Consider the following 16,099-nt stretch of genomic DNA (forward strand, 5'->3'; position numbering starts at 1 on the left):
TACTGCACTCCAACCTGGGTGACAGAGTGAGACCCTGTCTCAAAAAAAGGAAAAGAGAATATCAGACAGGGTAATGTGATCGAGTGACTGGTTGGGGTGGGGGCTGCAGAGCTAGGATGATGGGGCTTTCCCTGTGTGGAGAGCTGAACGCAAGGAGGCTGCCTGCAGACTGAGGGGTCAGGAGGAAGCCTGAGAGGAAGGAATGGCAGGCACAGATGTGCACGGGGCCAGTCGCATGCTTGGGGGTGTAGAGAGGCACGGGGTGCAGTGGGGAAGTGGACCACGATGGCAGGGGTGGGCTGAGGTCCGATCTGGAAGGGCCTTGATGATGCCGGTCAGGGGCTGACTCTCATTCTACATGCAGCAGGAAGTTGCTTGTGGGTTTTCAGTGGGAGAGGCAACCCCTGAGTCATGCTTCACAAAGGTCACCCGGGCTACAGTGGGTCCAGGCGTGGATGCAGGGAGGCCAGCGGGGGGCTGTGGCTGTGGCTGGGTGCTAGCGGGTGGGTGGAAGGGGTTGGAGTAGCAGGTGGTGGGAGGTCGCAAGGAGGGCCACCAGGTCGTGATGAAAGGTTGGTGGGGGCGTGAACGCAAGGGAGGAATCAGGATGGCTCCTTGGTTTCCCACCTGAGCATCCAAGAGGCGAGGGGCCTCCGCAGAGGCGAGGATGGAGGGAAGGGAAGAGAAGGGAAGTCCATCGTGCTGTGGGCAGCCTGCCACACTGGGCTGCCTGTTAGACCTCCAGGTGGAGCCTGGTGGACAGCTTTCTCATTTCCTCAACAGTCACAGAACGCTGAATACAGTCAGGTACACTCTGGATGAGTGTGGGTATGGCAGTGAGGAAAACGGAGTCCTCCCTTAGGAGCTTCCATTCTAGCTGGCAGGAGGCAGATGGTAAACCAAGTTACACATGTGGGTCTGGCGGATCTGAAGTTGTGGACGAGACAGCTAGGGAGGGAATGGGGAAAGAAGTCCAAAGGCAGAGCTCAGGGCATTCTATCACTGAGAAGTTCTGCAGAGGAGGAACTCCCAAAGGACCCCGAGAGGGAGTAGCCAGGGAGGCAGGAGGAAGGTCGGGAGTGTGGGGGATAAGAGGTGTTAAATGGCGATAAGAGGCCAGGCAAGGCAGAGGCGGAGAACTGACCACTGGCTCTGGAGACACAGTCACTTGAGTGAGAGTGGCTTAGTGGAGCGGTGGAGGCAAAAGAATGGAATGTTTTCCATTTCATCCTGCTCCCCAGCCTGTCCCAGCCAATCCTTCCCTATCCGATTCTGTTGCATCTCACCCAGTCCGTGCATCTATCCGGCGTTTCATGAGTCTCTGGGTGACGTCCTCTATCCTCCTCCATCTCCCTCCTAAGCCAGTCCCTCCTCCAGGAGCTTTGATGGATCAGGCCACCTTTTCTTTTTCTTTCTTTCTTGTTTTTTTAAGAGATAGGGTCTCATCTGTCACCCAGGCTGGAGTGTAGTGGCACAATCATGGCTCACTGCAACATCAACCTCGTGGGCTCAAGTGATCCTCCCACCTCAGCCTCCTGAGTAGCTGGGATTATAGGCATATGCCACCATGCATAGCTCAATTTTTAAATGTTTTTTTGTAGACATGGGGTCTTGCTATGTTGCCCAGGCTGGTCTCAAACTCCCAGGCTCAAGCAATCCTCTTGCCTCGGTTTCCCAAAGTGCTGGGATTATAGGCGTGAGCCACCACGCCTGACCCAGCAAACATTTTCTGTAAAAGGCACAGGGAAGGGCAGGTCTTTGCTCCTGAGACCTGCCTCCTATGGCTGGAGGTTATCTTTTTTGGGCAAAGCAGACCAAGACACAGAATAGCTGAATCCCACTTGGGGCCTGTCCATTTCAATGCCCTCTAGGACAGCATCACCTGCCCTCCTGTGAACACAGCTTATCTCTGCGCCTGTCTATGGGGCCTGTCCATTTCAGATGCCCTCCAGGACAGCAGTGCCCACCCTCCTGTGAACACAGCCTATCTTTGCGTCTGTCTAGTTAGCAAGGCTTGCCCTTCACAGCTCAGGAAAAATTACCAAGAATGTTATTGACTCTAATTTTAATTTGTCTAGCACTCTTGTTAATGATGTCTATTTAAGACATCCATTAAAGGCCCCCGAGGTTAATTAAATGGACAATTCCAATACGGTTCTATTAGAACCCATTCTATTAAATTAATATTATAGACATTTAACAGATGTCTTAATTAGACATTATAGCTAAGAAATGCAAACTAAATTAAAGCTAAAGGCATTGTCCAGAAAGCAAGTTTTTTTTTTTTTTTACAGAATTTATGGCTTTGTGGAGGGATGTTTCTGTTTACTCTTCGGAACCTGGGAGATAGTCATTTGATGATCTTTACCAGCCTCCAGGAAACGTTGGCCTGAGAGTCTCAAGTCTGAAATCACAGTCCAGACTTCAGAACTGGAAGAGACTTTACACACCATCTGGAGCCCAGCATCCTCAAACATCAGTGATCAGCTGGGGTCTCAGGTAAACATACAGCTATCTGGGTCCTGCCTCTGGAGGCTGATTCAGTAGGTCAGAGGTGCAGCCCAGGATCTGGCTGCTCTGAACGTGCACCCACTAACTCTGATGTGGAACGTTCCAGGATGCCATTCCAGGAATGCTGGGTCTAGTCTAATGGCCCCACTTGACAGATGGCAGCACCAAGATCCCTAAGACTTCAGAACTGCATGAATGGATCAGCAGAACTCCACCTCCTGCCCCACGGATTAGGGCTTTTCCAGCATCTCTGCCATCTCTCCACTCCTGGCAGCCATATACCCGTTCTGGCCTCTCCTCCTGCCTGCCTGAGCCTGGGGGCAGACCCTTGCAGGCTTCCCCTGCCTTCCTGGATCCTCCATGATGCTTCTGCGGACTCCCGCCCTGAGCCTTGGTGTGAATACACTCTTCACACCCACAGCTGCCCAGAGCCGGAGTCCCTGCTCCAGGGAGACTTCTCTGCCCATCCTGCTCACCTGTGCATGCATTTCCTCCCCCATCCAGACTGTGCCTGGCCCCAGCAGGAGGAGGAGTTCAGCTGTTTGCAAAAATGAAGGGGCACTGGGCAGCCCTGGGTACTGGAGGCAGCAGCCCTGGACCCAAGTTCCTGTATGAGCATGTCACAGAATCCAGTGGTGATGGCAGCTCAGGGGCCAGCAGTGAGGGTGGCTGGACTGGCTAGTGGTCCAAGCAGCCCATATGAGGGGACGAGAAGGCCAGGCCAGTGTCTGAGGATGGGAGCCAGGTGACTGTTGGAGACTTTCTGGGAGGCACAACCAGTCTGTCCTGGCTGGGACAGCTTCGGGGTGGCAGTGGACTGACTTGGGTCTCCAAATTCATATGACAAAGTCCTTGCCCCCAGTGTGACTGTCTGGAGACAGAGACTTTCAGGGGGGTCATAAGAATAGTGGCCTAATCCAATAGGACTGGCATCCTTCTACAAGGGAAAGACTCCAGGGATCACTCTCCTTGCACACAGGGAGGAAAGGCTGTGTGAGGACAAGTAAGAAGGGAGAAGCCTCCCCAGAAACCAACCCTGCCAGCACCTTGATCTTTGGCTTCCAGCCTCCAGAGCTGTGAGAAAATGCTGCAGCTCCAGTGTGTGGCATTTTGTGATGGAGATTAGAGCAGACGGATACATCAGCCATGGCCCACACTGCCCTTTCTCCTCCAAGAACCTCATCCTTTCCCCCGAGGCTCTGGCCTATCCTCTGCAGACCCCGTGGGGCAGCTGGGCACTGGGGAGATGTAAAGGGCCCCTGGGCCCCACTCTTTGAACAGTGGGTTGCTGGGCTGGTGTCTCCCAGTCCTGCAGCCTCTGGGTCCTGTCCTGAGTTGCTAACCATTCTCTCTCTCCTCTTTGGCACTTTCTCTGGTGCACGGAAGCTTACACGAGGAGAATGTGGCTCTATCTCCCATGAGACCACATGGCCAAGGCCTCAGCTCTGCCAGGGTCCTGCTCCTTGGACAGTGGACATGGGAGAGATCGGGCCAAAAAGTACCACATCACCCTCCATGACAAGCTGTGCCGCAGTCTATGGTGACATGGCAGCCCTGGCCCCTGCCCCTGCCCCTGGGCCTCAGGTCATGCTTTCTGCAGCTGTTCCTCATCAGGAACCATGTCCTGCCAGGCTGGGCCCTCCCCTTTCCCTCCTCTACCTGGGAGATGACATGGCCCCTGGGTAGACCATGGGGGCAACAGTGTGTCCTAGAAACAGGCAGGCACAGCGGCAGCTTTGTGGCCGGCGAGCACCTTCGCCACGTCTCCTTGGGGGAGAGGGAGTGATATCTACAAATTAAACAGCCACTCACACAGAAACTTGAGTCTGCGCCAAATGAAAAACAGATTTCACATGGCAAGCAGTACCAACAACTTTTCTGGAAAGCAACTGTGTATTTACACAACAGTGGACGTCTTTTACATTGCAGAGGGGCAGGTAAGAGCGGGATGGCTAGAAAGCTACAGCACCTATTCGGTTATGAACGCTGCACTTTCAGATGGCTGGGGGAATAGATGCCACTTCCCACTCAAGACAGGGATTTGCTCAGAGGGAAAGCAGGTAATAAAGGCAGCACATCCTGCACTTTAGAACCGCATCCGTCTCATCCTGCAGCCACCCTATAGCTGAAAGCACAGTTCTGGAGCCCAACTATTAGGTCCAAATCTCAATTTTGCCCTTGAGTCAGCGAGGCCATGGGCAAGAGGTCCCTTGAATTCTGTCTTCCTGTGGTAGACGAGGACGGCCACACCACAAGGCAGTTGCTGGGCCGGGTCCCGTGTCCCTAGCCCGTGCGTGTGTGCATCACTGGCAGCGGTGACTGCGTGCTGCTTGGGGGAGAGCACTTGAGCCGCCTCAGAACACCCTGGTGAGCAGCGGACACTTGCACCAATGGAAGCACGACCGAGGCATTAGGTTGGTCCCTGTGAGACTCTGGGTGCACTGTGAGCCTTGGGGAGGGGCAGCGGCAGAGACCTGGGCCTTTCTGCTCTCCTGGCACACAGCAGAGAGCGTTCCCACTTCCCTTCTCCACCGCGGTGTCTCTCTGGTGTGGTCTGGGTGGAAGGCACCAGGAACGCAAAGCCCCAGCACTGCTGCTTCTCCTGGGGGAGAACAGATTTGTGGCCTGCCTTTCGCCAGGAGGGCTCCTGGCCTTGCCTTGTTGATCGGCAGATACTTGCTCCTCAAAGGGAAGGGCTAGTTGGTCCTTCTGAGCCATGTTTCCAACCCATCTGGTAGGCTGGTCCCCTGGCCCGCTCTCACTGCAGCCCTGGGCCCGCTGTTCCTCTGGCCCTGCATGGAAGGGCCTGCCTGACCCACTGGCTTTACAGACACACCGTCAGAGCGCCACAGTCAGACCGAAAAGCCAAATCTTTCAGCAGCAAAAATGGCGAAGACATCAAAGGGCATCAATGCTGCTGGCGTGGCTTTTGCAGGTCTGACCTTGGGAGGTGATGCTGGGCGACCTCCTTTCAGTCCTACGGCTCAGCCTGGCAGCTCAGGAGCGGGCATGCTGTGGCAGGTCCCATCTCACTACGCTGGGGCGACCGTGTATGGGCACAGCTGCACACAGTGCTCTGCTCCTGGGGTCCACCCCAGCTGCAATTCCTGAAGTGAATAAGCCCTAAGTCACTTAGCAACTCACCCTTCAATCCTCTTCAACCTTCCTGAAATAGCAAAGTAAACCCTAGGTAGGTCAGAGTTCCACCCAAAGGCGCACCTCTGTAGACACCTGCCATCCAATGGACCTTTGGGGCCCCCCTTCCCTTTCAACCTGGCTGGACTGCAGCAATACCTCCTTTATTTGATCCCTGGTTATGTCCACATGTGGACTGTATCATCACAGAGGCAGCTGATTCACCACAGAGCACTCAGAACACATGGAAAAGTATTTTTTATTTTTTTTTTTTTTATTTTTATTTTTTTTTTTTTGAGACGGAGTCTGGCTCTGTCGCCCAGGCTGGAGTGCAGTGGCCGGATCTCAGCTCACTGCAAGCTCCGCCTCCCGGGTTTACGCCATTCTCCTGCCTCAGCCTCCCGAGTAGCTGGGACTACAGGCGCCCACCACCACGCCCCGCTAGTTTTTTGTATTTTTTAGTAGAGATGGGGTTTCACCGTGTTAGCCAGGATGGTCTCAAATCTCCTGACCTCGTGATCCGCCCGTCTCGGCCTCCCAAAGTGCTGGGATTACAGGCTTGAGCCACCGCGCCCGGCCGGAAAAGTATTTTTTAAAATCGAGTGATACTAGTCAAGTCAACCAGCGTTAACCCTGGTGTGCTTCCTGCCAGTCTGTTCCTTTCCATGGGAGTCACACAAAATGAAGATCTCCTAGAAAGAGAAATTCCTCTGTCCCCTGACTTCTTCACTCGGTACACCGCAACCTTCCCATATTGTTGAGCATCCTCAACTCAGAACGTCACTGGCTGGAGGTGGTCTATAAACAGAATTGGCTTAACCGTCTCTTCACTGAAAGGTTGGCATTTAGGAGTGTCCAGTTTTCAGCTGTCATAGACAACTGCGTTAGATGGCAAAGAATTCACAGGTCAATCGTTCCCTTCGCTTTGAACTTCTTCGCAGACCGTTCACTTGACCGAAGCTGGAATTTGCTCCCGTAAATGTAGGAAATAAAGCCATCGATTTCCACAGTGAACACGCAGTTTAGCTTGGGGATAACTGGGGAAAAAAAAAAAAAAAAAGGGGCGGGAGAAAAAAGATGAGGAAAAAACCTTGGCAGTAAATATTCATTTATTTATTTATTAATATTTTACTTTTAGGTAGAATATTATTCGGAACACATTGAATGAAAAAAATAAGCTAATAGGAAATGGAAAACCCACAAGGGGAGAGGCATTAGGGTTACATGTGGTTATTCTGCCATAGGTCAATCTAGTCACATGCTAAATGTAACTTGGCACCTAATCTTCAGGGTAAAAGGCTATACACCAAATTCCCAGAACCAGAAAGTCCCAGAACACCCGCCAGAAACTGGTTTTCCCACATTAACTTTCAGATGGGCTCCTGGCCTTGTGCTCTGTGGGGAAACTCTTACACCACTTTCTGAGGTTTACAATGTGAGGCAGAAGGATATGTAGGAAAATGAGGGAAGCAACAAGAAAAACCAAGCTCAAAAATTAAAGGAAGAAGGCTGGATGCAGTGGCTCATGCCTATAATCCCAGCACTTTAGGAGGCTGAGGCAGGCGGATCACTTGAGTTCAGGAGTTTGAGACCAGCCTGTCCAACACAGTGAAACCCTGCCCCTACTAAAAATACAAAAATTAGCCGGGTGTGGTGGCGTGTGCCTGTAATCCCAGCTACTTGGGAGGCCGAGACAGGAGAATCCCTTGAATCCGGGAGCGGAGGCTGCAGTGAGTTGAGATTGTGACACTGCACTCCAGCCTGGGTGAAAGAGCGAGACTGTCTCTAAATAAATAAATAAATAAATAAATAAAGATAAAAAAATTAAAGGAACAAAACCCTCTAACTACAGTTTGCTATCTCTGGATTTGTGAGCAAGGTGGGGTGTAGAAATCCTGGGAGACCCAAAGTATCTGCTAGAGCAATGCTGGCCACCGATGGAACCCAAGTGTTATCACCAAGGACACAGCTCAGAACTTCAGGGACAGGCGCCGCTCCTGTTTCTACCCTGCTGCCTGTTTGGCTACATTCCTCTGGGAGCAGCAGCCTTGGGGCAAGTGGAGGCCCTCTCCTGGCGCCCAAACAGACCCAGGTCCCCTGAGGCACGGCCAAGATCTTTCCTCCGCTTGGCCAGAAAGCTTGGCCATTTCTGGCCGGGGCTGCTGGCTGCACTGACACACGCCTCTTGGGGGAGCCACGGGAGCAGAGCGTGGTCTCTGCAGGCTTTAATGCAGGTTCACTAAGTATCTGCAATCTGTGCTCAAACCAAACTCTTGGAGCCTCGAGGAAAAGGCTAACGCAGTAGCTGGAAGCCACAGCTCACAAGCAACGCCCTCGGAAACTCCTACATACCTTTCAGGCGGTCTTCTTTGGTGATAATTTTGAAAATGTGCTTTGTTTCCTGTAGAAGGATTCCTGTAATACCCACATAAGAGGGGCATTTGGATTTTGTCACTGTGAAGAAAAAGGACAGTTCCAGGCTCAGGCCTCTGTGGTGCTAGGGGAAACACAGACAAGCAGGCCTCAGGGGTCGGGGGTGCTGGTCCCACCCTCTGAGCTAGCAGACGAAGGAAGAGAGCACCCAGGGGGTGGGGGCTCAACAGCTGGGCACTGACGTAGCCAATGAGAACCCAGGCTTCCCCTGGGGCTTTGCAGTCTCTGGACTGTTCCTATGAGGTGTCCTTTGGCGGGTCTGTGGCCACAGGGGTCTTGGGCAGGATTCTGGAGTCAAAGGTCACACACGTGCCCAGCACCATCAGGACCCGGGCTGGCTGCTCTGATGCAGCCAGGACTCCCTTGCAGGATCTGCACAAACACCACCATGCACTGCCCAGGATGCTGGCTGGAACGTGAGTCCTGCTGCAGAGCTGCCCAGCAGCCAGCACTGCGAGACGAGCCACCAGCACAAGCAGCAGCCCCTCCCTCGTCCTGACCCGAGCCTCAGTGTAGCTGACAGAGTCACCAAGCAGCTGCAGGATGCCTGCACCGTCCTCGGGAGATGCCAGGGACATAGCGTGGAAAGAGGCAGTCCCGGATCCTGCTCTCACCGAGCCCAGGTTCTAGCAAGGCAGGGTGATGCATGGTGAACCACACCATTCTACTTTCTGACCGCGACTAGTGCTATGAAGAGTAGGGACAGGGCAACGAGTGTGGAGGGTCATGGTTTGCAACGGTAGACCCTCAGGGGAGTGGCATTGGAGCAGGGCTGAACAATCGGAAGTCGGTCTGTGCACACACAGGAGAACTCCCCGGCAGAGGTAAGGGGCAGAGGCGAAGCCCTGAGGCAGGGCAGGAGGAAGGCAGTGTGGGAGGCCTGCTGCCCCAGGGAGCGGGGAGGCCTTAGACCACAGCAAGGAGGCAGGTTTACTCCCATACGATGGGACGCTGCCAGAAGACTTGAAGCACGGAAGGAACGTGCTCTGATTTCTATATAACCGGCACTCCGGCTGCCTGGTGCGGGGAGGAGCTGTGTCTGAGGTAATCTGGGGAATGACAGTGGCTGAATTTAGGTAGTAGGATGTTCCGAAGGATTAGAGGAGGGGATTAGGAAAGAAGAAACATAGACACTATTTCGGTTTTTGGCCTGAACAACCAGCGTAAATAACTGAGTAATTAACTGAGATGGAAAAGAGCAGGAGGGGTTGCTGTGAGAACTGGGGATAGCTTTGGCTATGTAAAGTCTGAGATGCCCCCTGAACATCCAGGTGGCTGTGTCAAGTGGGCAGCTGGATGCCTGAGCCTGGAGTTCAGGGGACGGGCCTACGCTGGAGACGTCACCTTGGGGGCTGTCAGGTGTAGCTGACATTTGAAACCATAGCATTGGATGAAAGGGATTCTGTGTTCACGATTCCAGGCCATGGGTGAGTGCCCACAGCTACTGTGCCCTTTAGGGTACCCACAGGGGTCCTTGTGTGGAGAAGGTACACGGAGACCACTTAGGGTGTGTCCAGCAAAGGGCCAGACCGGCTAAGACAGCCAGTGAGAAGCATCTCCCACCCTTAGTGCGGGGACGATGGTGACCGGGGGCCATCTCAGGGAATCCACACCGTAAGGAGTGTGTCCAACAGAACACATGCCCTGGGTCTCCACAGAGTGACAGTGTGGACCTCCGGATGGCCATGTGCTACACGCTCTTAGGTAAATTACCTGAAATAATAGCCCCATGAAGATCTGCCTTTAACAGCTTGGCCTGAATCATCTGTGGCTGCCTGCAAGGTAAACAGAAGCCCTTGATTCACATCATGATAAAAAGTTCCAAAAGAAGCAACTAGGTCTTCAACCGCAGCCAGGCAATACCGACGCTGGCTCCTGAAGCTGCATTTACAACGATCAGAGACTTGAGATTCACCCCAAAGAGTGAAGCTTCAGGAATGCAACTTACGTGTCTGGCTTTAGTCCATTGCACAGGTCCCTGATGTACTGTTTCCAGAGTTCATGGAGAGGGAGGAAAAGACTGTATCTATGGCAAAGTCAGAAACGGAAAAAGTTAGACAACATGAGCTTGGGATGACAATGTCCAAATAGCACAGAGCTTGGCTTGATGCCAACAACTGCGGCCTGGGATCATTAGGAACTACGTGCAAATCCTAGGATGAGCAATTGAGCTGGTAACAGAGACCAAGAACCTTCACCTCTCTAACTTCAGTTTCCTCATTGGTAGGACCACACCAGCCCAGAGCGGTGTCCACTTGGACTTCTTTTCATGAGAGAGAAATAAACATGAGTCTTGTTGAAGCTACTGTTATTGTGAGGTTTTCTGTTACGTGAAATTGAACCTAGTAAGCCCCCAATAAAGCAGGGGTTGCTGGTTGTCACGCAGGTCCTCATGTGAGGCAGCAGGCTGGTCTGGAAGGTGGGCAAGCAAGTGGTGGGGAGAAGAAGAGAGGAGCAGGGGTGAGGACCCCAACAGCTTTCCTCTGGGCCATTATCTCCAGTCTTGATGCCTTGTGGGGAATCCGTTACCATGAAGCCTTAGGTTAGAGAAATGAGGACCTTAAGCTCAAACCCAACTCGGGTTCCACCCGGGAGGCAAACCCTGGGAGGCAGCAGCCCCTTCTCCACCTGAGGCCCAGCTGATCTCCTGAGTGGGGCCGGGGACAGCGTGGCATACTTTAAGCGTCTTCTGGAGTGTGGGAGGCTATTTGGCTGTCGATCTCCAAGCAAAAGCCTACAGACAGCCCCAGGACACGCACACTCAGACCCGTCGCCAAGGAGGGATGGAGGGTTGGCTGGAGGAAGACATCCTCCCACAGGACAGGACAGTGATGCATTCCTTTGGGAAACCTCTGAAACGTGTGGGCAACATCTTGCTTTGGCAATGAAACCCCAGTGGGTGACTGTCTGGCGCTATTAAAAGCTACAAAGGGATACACACTAAAAACATATCAGTTCCTCTTTTCTGTCTAACAAAGCCGAGGGACAAACAGCCTGTTGCCATGGGCAACAGATGTACTTGGACGGGTCTTACTCGTGAAGGTGAGGAGAGAGGCCAGACAATGAGTCCTGTCTCACCCGCCTCGCTGAACACAGCCCAGATTGGTAAAGGAAGGCTGCCCTCTTGTGGCAGACAACAGAGAGGCGCCCTTAGCTTAGGTGGAGCCAGGCTGCCTCCTCCCCAGCGACTCAGTCAAGTCCACACACCCAGAAGGGTAAGCACCGCAGGCAGAAAGAAGTGGGGAGCTCAGGTTACCTCTGCTGCTCTGGTTTAATATAAAAGAGCCGCAGCTCCCTCCTTTGCCTGGCAGAGAGGCCTTTGGCTTTCTTCTTCTTCTCCTTGCGCTTGTGGCGGGTGAAGTACTCCAGAACCACGGCCTTGCGCTGCAACTGGTCCTCGCGGGCCTGCGGGCTCATGCCGGGTGTGCTGCGCTTCAGGAAGGCCCTCACGAAGGCCTCGGCCCGCTGTGCTCCTGGAGGCTGCAGGCGGACAAGGGGGTGGAGTGCTCACTGCTCTGGTCTGGGCAGCCCAGGATCCCAGGCATCCCGCCCGCAGCTACTGGGAGAGCAGATGGGGCCCATCCCTCTACCCACTGAGGCTCACACCCCGCTCATCTGCCATGCGTCTGCTACCCACAGTTGCTGAGATGTAAGTCACACTCACACACAAATTCATGACCGTTTGTCACACACAACAGCATGTCAAACGCTCACTTCCTGCTCTGGCCCTGCTTTTCTGAGGTTATTCTGATGAGGACCAAAACCTTTCTAACTGGAAGAATACTTCAACCATTCTTGGCAGAAGAGAGAGCTTGAGAAATGTGTAACAAAGATATTCAACCAGGCATGACCAGATGAAACTAAGTGAGCTCAGAGTAGCACTAAGCTATGGAGGAACTGATCCTAACACTACAGAAAACAGCAAAACTAGGGCTCCAGGGTCAGCCAAGCCTCAGGGGGTAGGGACCCTGACACTGTGCCCTTAGGACAATACTCCTTAACTGGGTTTCCAGCAATGTGGGCATGGTGTGGCTACTCTCCAAGAGGTCCGCTCCTGCCCCGCAGACCATCACTTGGAGGAAGGTACCGTCAAGAGCATCTCAGGCCCCAGACTCTCTCTCTCCAAAGGGCGTCACTGAGAGCCGGGTGTCAACTTACCATGAATGAGCGTAGGCTCTTAGAAAGGACTTTTGAAAAAAATGACTGTCATAATTGTGTGCAATTTCCAAACAAACAAACAAACAAGCAAAAACCTCCAAGCTCACTACCTCTCAAGTTGGAGTTCCAATAATGGATTCCTCATTTGGTGGCAGATGCCACTGCCCTCGCGCCTGCCACAGCCCTGGGCAGTTCTCTCTCCTGAGGGCCTGTCTCCTGGCTGGGCTGTTTCCTGAGCTTTTTGCACTAGCCAGGTGCTAAATGCTAAGACTGAGGCTGACAGACTGATGCTGATCTGTCATTAGTAACCCAGCCCTCCCTCTGTGGGAGAGCAATGGGGATGGGAAGATAGGGTACACATAGCCTTCGAGGGAGCTCACGGTATGATGGTAGGAACTCTGTCTGCTTCAGTTTTGCACCTGTAGATGCTAACTAAAAATTAATTCACTCTCATCATTGTGACTATAATAGGACAATAATCTGATTCTCTTAAATACCTGAGTGGCTCGTCTTTCATGGAGAAGCAAAATAAAGGTATACTGGTCTTTCAAAATCTTGCTTTCAAGGTAATGCTCTCACTATGAGCCACAAGAGGAACTTTTGCGAAACTGACAAAGCAGGCCTAGGCATCCAGATATAATCTGTAAATTTCACTTATGATATGTAATTGCACACCTTCTGCAGAAGTGCAGAGGGCGCAGTGACAAGGTTGAACGATGCTGCTCACCACATGGGCACAGCCTGGTGTCCCCAACACAGTGGGAATGATAAAAGGTTAAGAAAAGCCTCATTTTACCAAACTTGACTTTGGCACAACAGAAAAGGAGGCTGGCAAGTGGGAACAGGTCATCAGAACTACAGACTTTGATCCAGCCTTAGATGTCTGCCAGAAAAATGAGGAGTACAATGTGGGTAACGACATCTCAACCAGTGACAGGGGCTCAGAAGCTACTGAACCATCTTTGCCATCACCTCTGTTGCTCCTGGACCTCCTGCCAAGAACTGACCTGGACATCAGAGTCTTTCGCCTCTTTCTGAGACAATGCATGGTAGATCACACCTAGGGGATTAAAAACAAGAAATGATCAATTCTTGTTGGGTATGGCTGTAAGATCCAAGACTTCTCTAACTATGAAAATAATTACACCGCTGGATGCATGGCTCACACCTGTAGTCCTAGCACTTTGGGAGGCCAAGGCGGGTGGATCACCCAAGGTCAGGAGTTCGAGACCGGCTTGGCCAATGTGGTGAAACCCCGTCTCTACTAAAAATACAAAAATTAGCCGGAGGTGGTGGCTCACACCTGTATTCCCAGCGACATGGGAGATTGAGGCAAAAGAATCGCTGGAACCTGGGAGGTGGAGGCTGCAATGAGCCGAGATCGTGCCATTGCACTGGCCTGGGTGACAGAGACTCTGTCTCAAAAAAAAAAAAAAAAAAAAAAGTAAAAGAACTACACTTATAACATATGCTTATTCATATTCAGAGATAGGAGATCAGGTTGGTATGAAGAGCAAAGCTTTCTTGGATGCCTCTTATCCCACCCTCTGGCCACATCTATGCTAGAAGTTTCAAGCTCATGGTTTAAAAAGAGTGCTTCTCAAAATTTAACGTGTGGAAAAATCTCTGGGATCTTACTAAAATGCAGATTATTGGCCTCCTACCCTAGATCCTGAGTGTCTAACATATTCCCAGATGCTACTGCAGGTCAGTGGATCACATTTTGAGTTGCACTGGTTTAAAACATCCCAAGTTAGAAGCCTGAGCCCTTGCTAACGAGGTAACTCATTTAAAAGTTATATGATATAGCTGTTTAGGATGTAGATGGTTAGAAATAGGTTTTGTTAAAGGTAAGATGTTTAAAAAGATTCTTCACATTTTAATATGAAATTATAATGTATCATATAATCAAGGGTGTCCTGAACTGATAAAATACAACAGTTCTTCCTTTAAACTCAAAATATACATCAGTCAATAAAGTTTCAACCTCTAAAACAAATTCCACACTTCTGTTTCTTAATTTATTGAAAGAAGAAAACCATGGCACTGGGGACACAGTACAGGTGTGAATGGAGTAAGAATGGGACTACTAAGGCCTGATTTATGAGCTAAATAGCTAGAAAATGTAATTTACACTATACTCTGTAAATTTAATTCCAGCTTTCTTGTACTTCCCTGAGAATGTCTGATGCAAGGTGGTTACAAGTTTTTTGTTGTTCTTGTTTGTTTTGATACTGGGTCTTGCTCTGTTGCCCAGGCTGGAGTGCACTGGCACAATCATAGCTCACTGCAACTTCGACTTCCTGGTTTCAAGTGATTCTCCCACCTCAGTCTCCTGAGTAGCTGGAACTACACCCTGGCTTTTTTTTTTTTTTTCTTTCCAGTTTTTGTAGAGATGGGGTCTCACTATGTTGTTGCCCAAGCTGGTCTTCAACTCTTGACCTCCCTGCCTCAGCCTCCCAAAGTGCTGGGACTATAGTCATGTCCCACCACACCCAGCCAGGTATGTTTGTTTGATCAAGCAAACCAACGTGGCTGCAAGTTTTATATACAGCATCTAGTTCTCCGTCAAGTGGAAGTTGGGGATTATAAACTGTAGAGAGCAACTTGAGGGGCCTGATAACTTTGCTTCACCTGTTACAGGTGCTTAGTGACAGACTTGGAAGTCTTTCTGCAACAATACACATCTAACAATTACTGAACACTCATTACTTGCCAGAAACTTCATTACAAGTTAGACATATTTTTTCCCATCACACTTGTGCCCATGAGCAAATTGAAACTCCGACATGCTGAGACAACCTACTTGATCATGCTGAACGATGCTGCTCACCACATGGGCACAGCCTGGTGTCCCCAACACAGTGGGAATGATAGGCACCGAAGCTGGGACGGCAGGCTTAGGCTCTAGTGCCGTGTCTGCTGCTAACTAGCTGTTTAACCTCGCTTAGGTCACTCCCCATCTCTTAGGTAGAAAGTGGCGGAGGTGAAAAATCAAAATTCTGATCGAAGGCCCCGTCTTAACGGTGACTACACGCCCCTCCTTGGCACATGTCTTCTACCCCTAAGTCCCAAAGCTCTGGGTTAGTGATATCATTCCCTAGCAGCTCTCGGCGCGTTGCATCAGATAAGAGTGCGAAACCAGCTCGCAGAAAGGAGCAGGGTCTTGACTGCGGTCACCCCGGGAGGTAGTGGCCAAGTTGGACCAAGGCCTGGAACCCTCCTCTAGCATCGCACACCACTGAGCAGCCCCCGGGAGAACCTGCCTCCAGCCCTGGCATCCCTCCCTAGCTCAGAGGGCGAGCCAGGCTAACCTGTGTTCCAGCCCTGTTTTTATGTAGGGTGGGCCCATTCCTGTAGCGGTTCTTTAGGACTCCGCAGCGACAGGCAGCCCGGACCCATTTCACCCACAAGCACCAGGACCCCGACCCTTAACATCCCCAACCCTCTCTAACTTCGTGGCACCGCTTACTCTTCATTCTCGGACCGCTTCCGGCGCGCTCTGATGACGCACTGGCAGTTGCTGTCGCAGACTCTCGGATATCGGAGATGGCGCTGTGTGTGACATCACCGACACTCGCCCACCTCGGGGGCGCATGCGCTGGGATAGGGATTGGGCGACTGAGAGCGTGTTAGCGTGTGTCGGGGAGCAGTGGGGAGGCGTGAGTCGCTTCTTGGGGCCTTTTCCGCTTGCATCTTTTTGCGGGACAGTCAGTAGGGTTGGGGTAAAGGCATGTGGAATGCTTTTGAAGGTCCAGAGTGGAGCGAGGCGACTTGGAGAGGACTCGAAGGTTGGGGACCTAGGAGGGCGGAAATGGGACCGGGACGGTGGGATGACGTCTTTGTCGTCCCTAATTAGCGC

The 16,099-nt window shown here is 51.8% G+C and overlaps 1 protein-coding gene across 4 annotated transcripts; it reads right to left on the reverse strand.

The window, feature by feature from the left end:
- Positions 1-5,930: 5,930 nt before the first annotated feature.
- On the reverse strand, positions 5,931-15,747 carry POP4 (POP4 homolog, ribonuclease P/MRP subunit). 4 transcript variants are annotated; one of them, XM_007996122.3, is made up of 7 exons: positions 15,710-15,747; positions 13,245-13,297; positions 11,336-11,559; positions 10,028-10,105; positions 9,793-9,854; positions 7,999-8,100; positions 5,931-6,683 (listed from the first exon to the last, which is right to left on the reverse strand). In XM_007996122.3, exons 1-7 carry the CDS (start codon positions 15,714-15,716, stop codon positions 6,547-6,549), a joined length of 663 nt encoding a protein of 220 aa, XP_007994313.1. In that variant the 5' UTR covers positions 15,717-15,747; the 3' UTR covers positions 5,931-6,546. The 4 variants fall into 4 exon arrangements, with proteins under 4 accessions (XP_007994313.1, XP_007994315.1, XP_007994314.1 ...); XM_007996124.3 differs by lacking the exon at positions 15,710-15,747 and adding an exon at positions 15,552-15,675; XM_007996123.3 differs by lacking the exon at positions 15,710-15,747 and adding an exon at positions 15,044-15,512.
- Positions 15,748-16,099: the final 352 nt, after the last annotated feature.

Source organism: Chlorocebus sabaeus, chromosome 6 (genome assembly GCF_047675955.1).
Source record: "Chlorocebus sabaeus isolate Y175 chromosome 6, mChlSab1.0.hap1, whole genome shotgun sequence".
NCBI classification, from domain to species: Eukaryota; Metazoa; Chordata; class Mammalia; order Primates; family Cercopithecidae; genus Chlorocebus; species Chlorocebus sabaeus.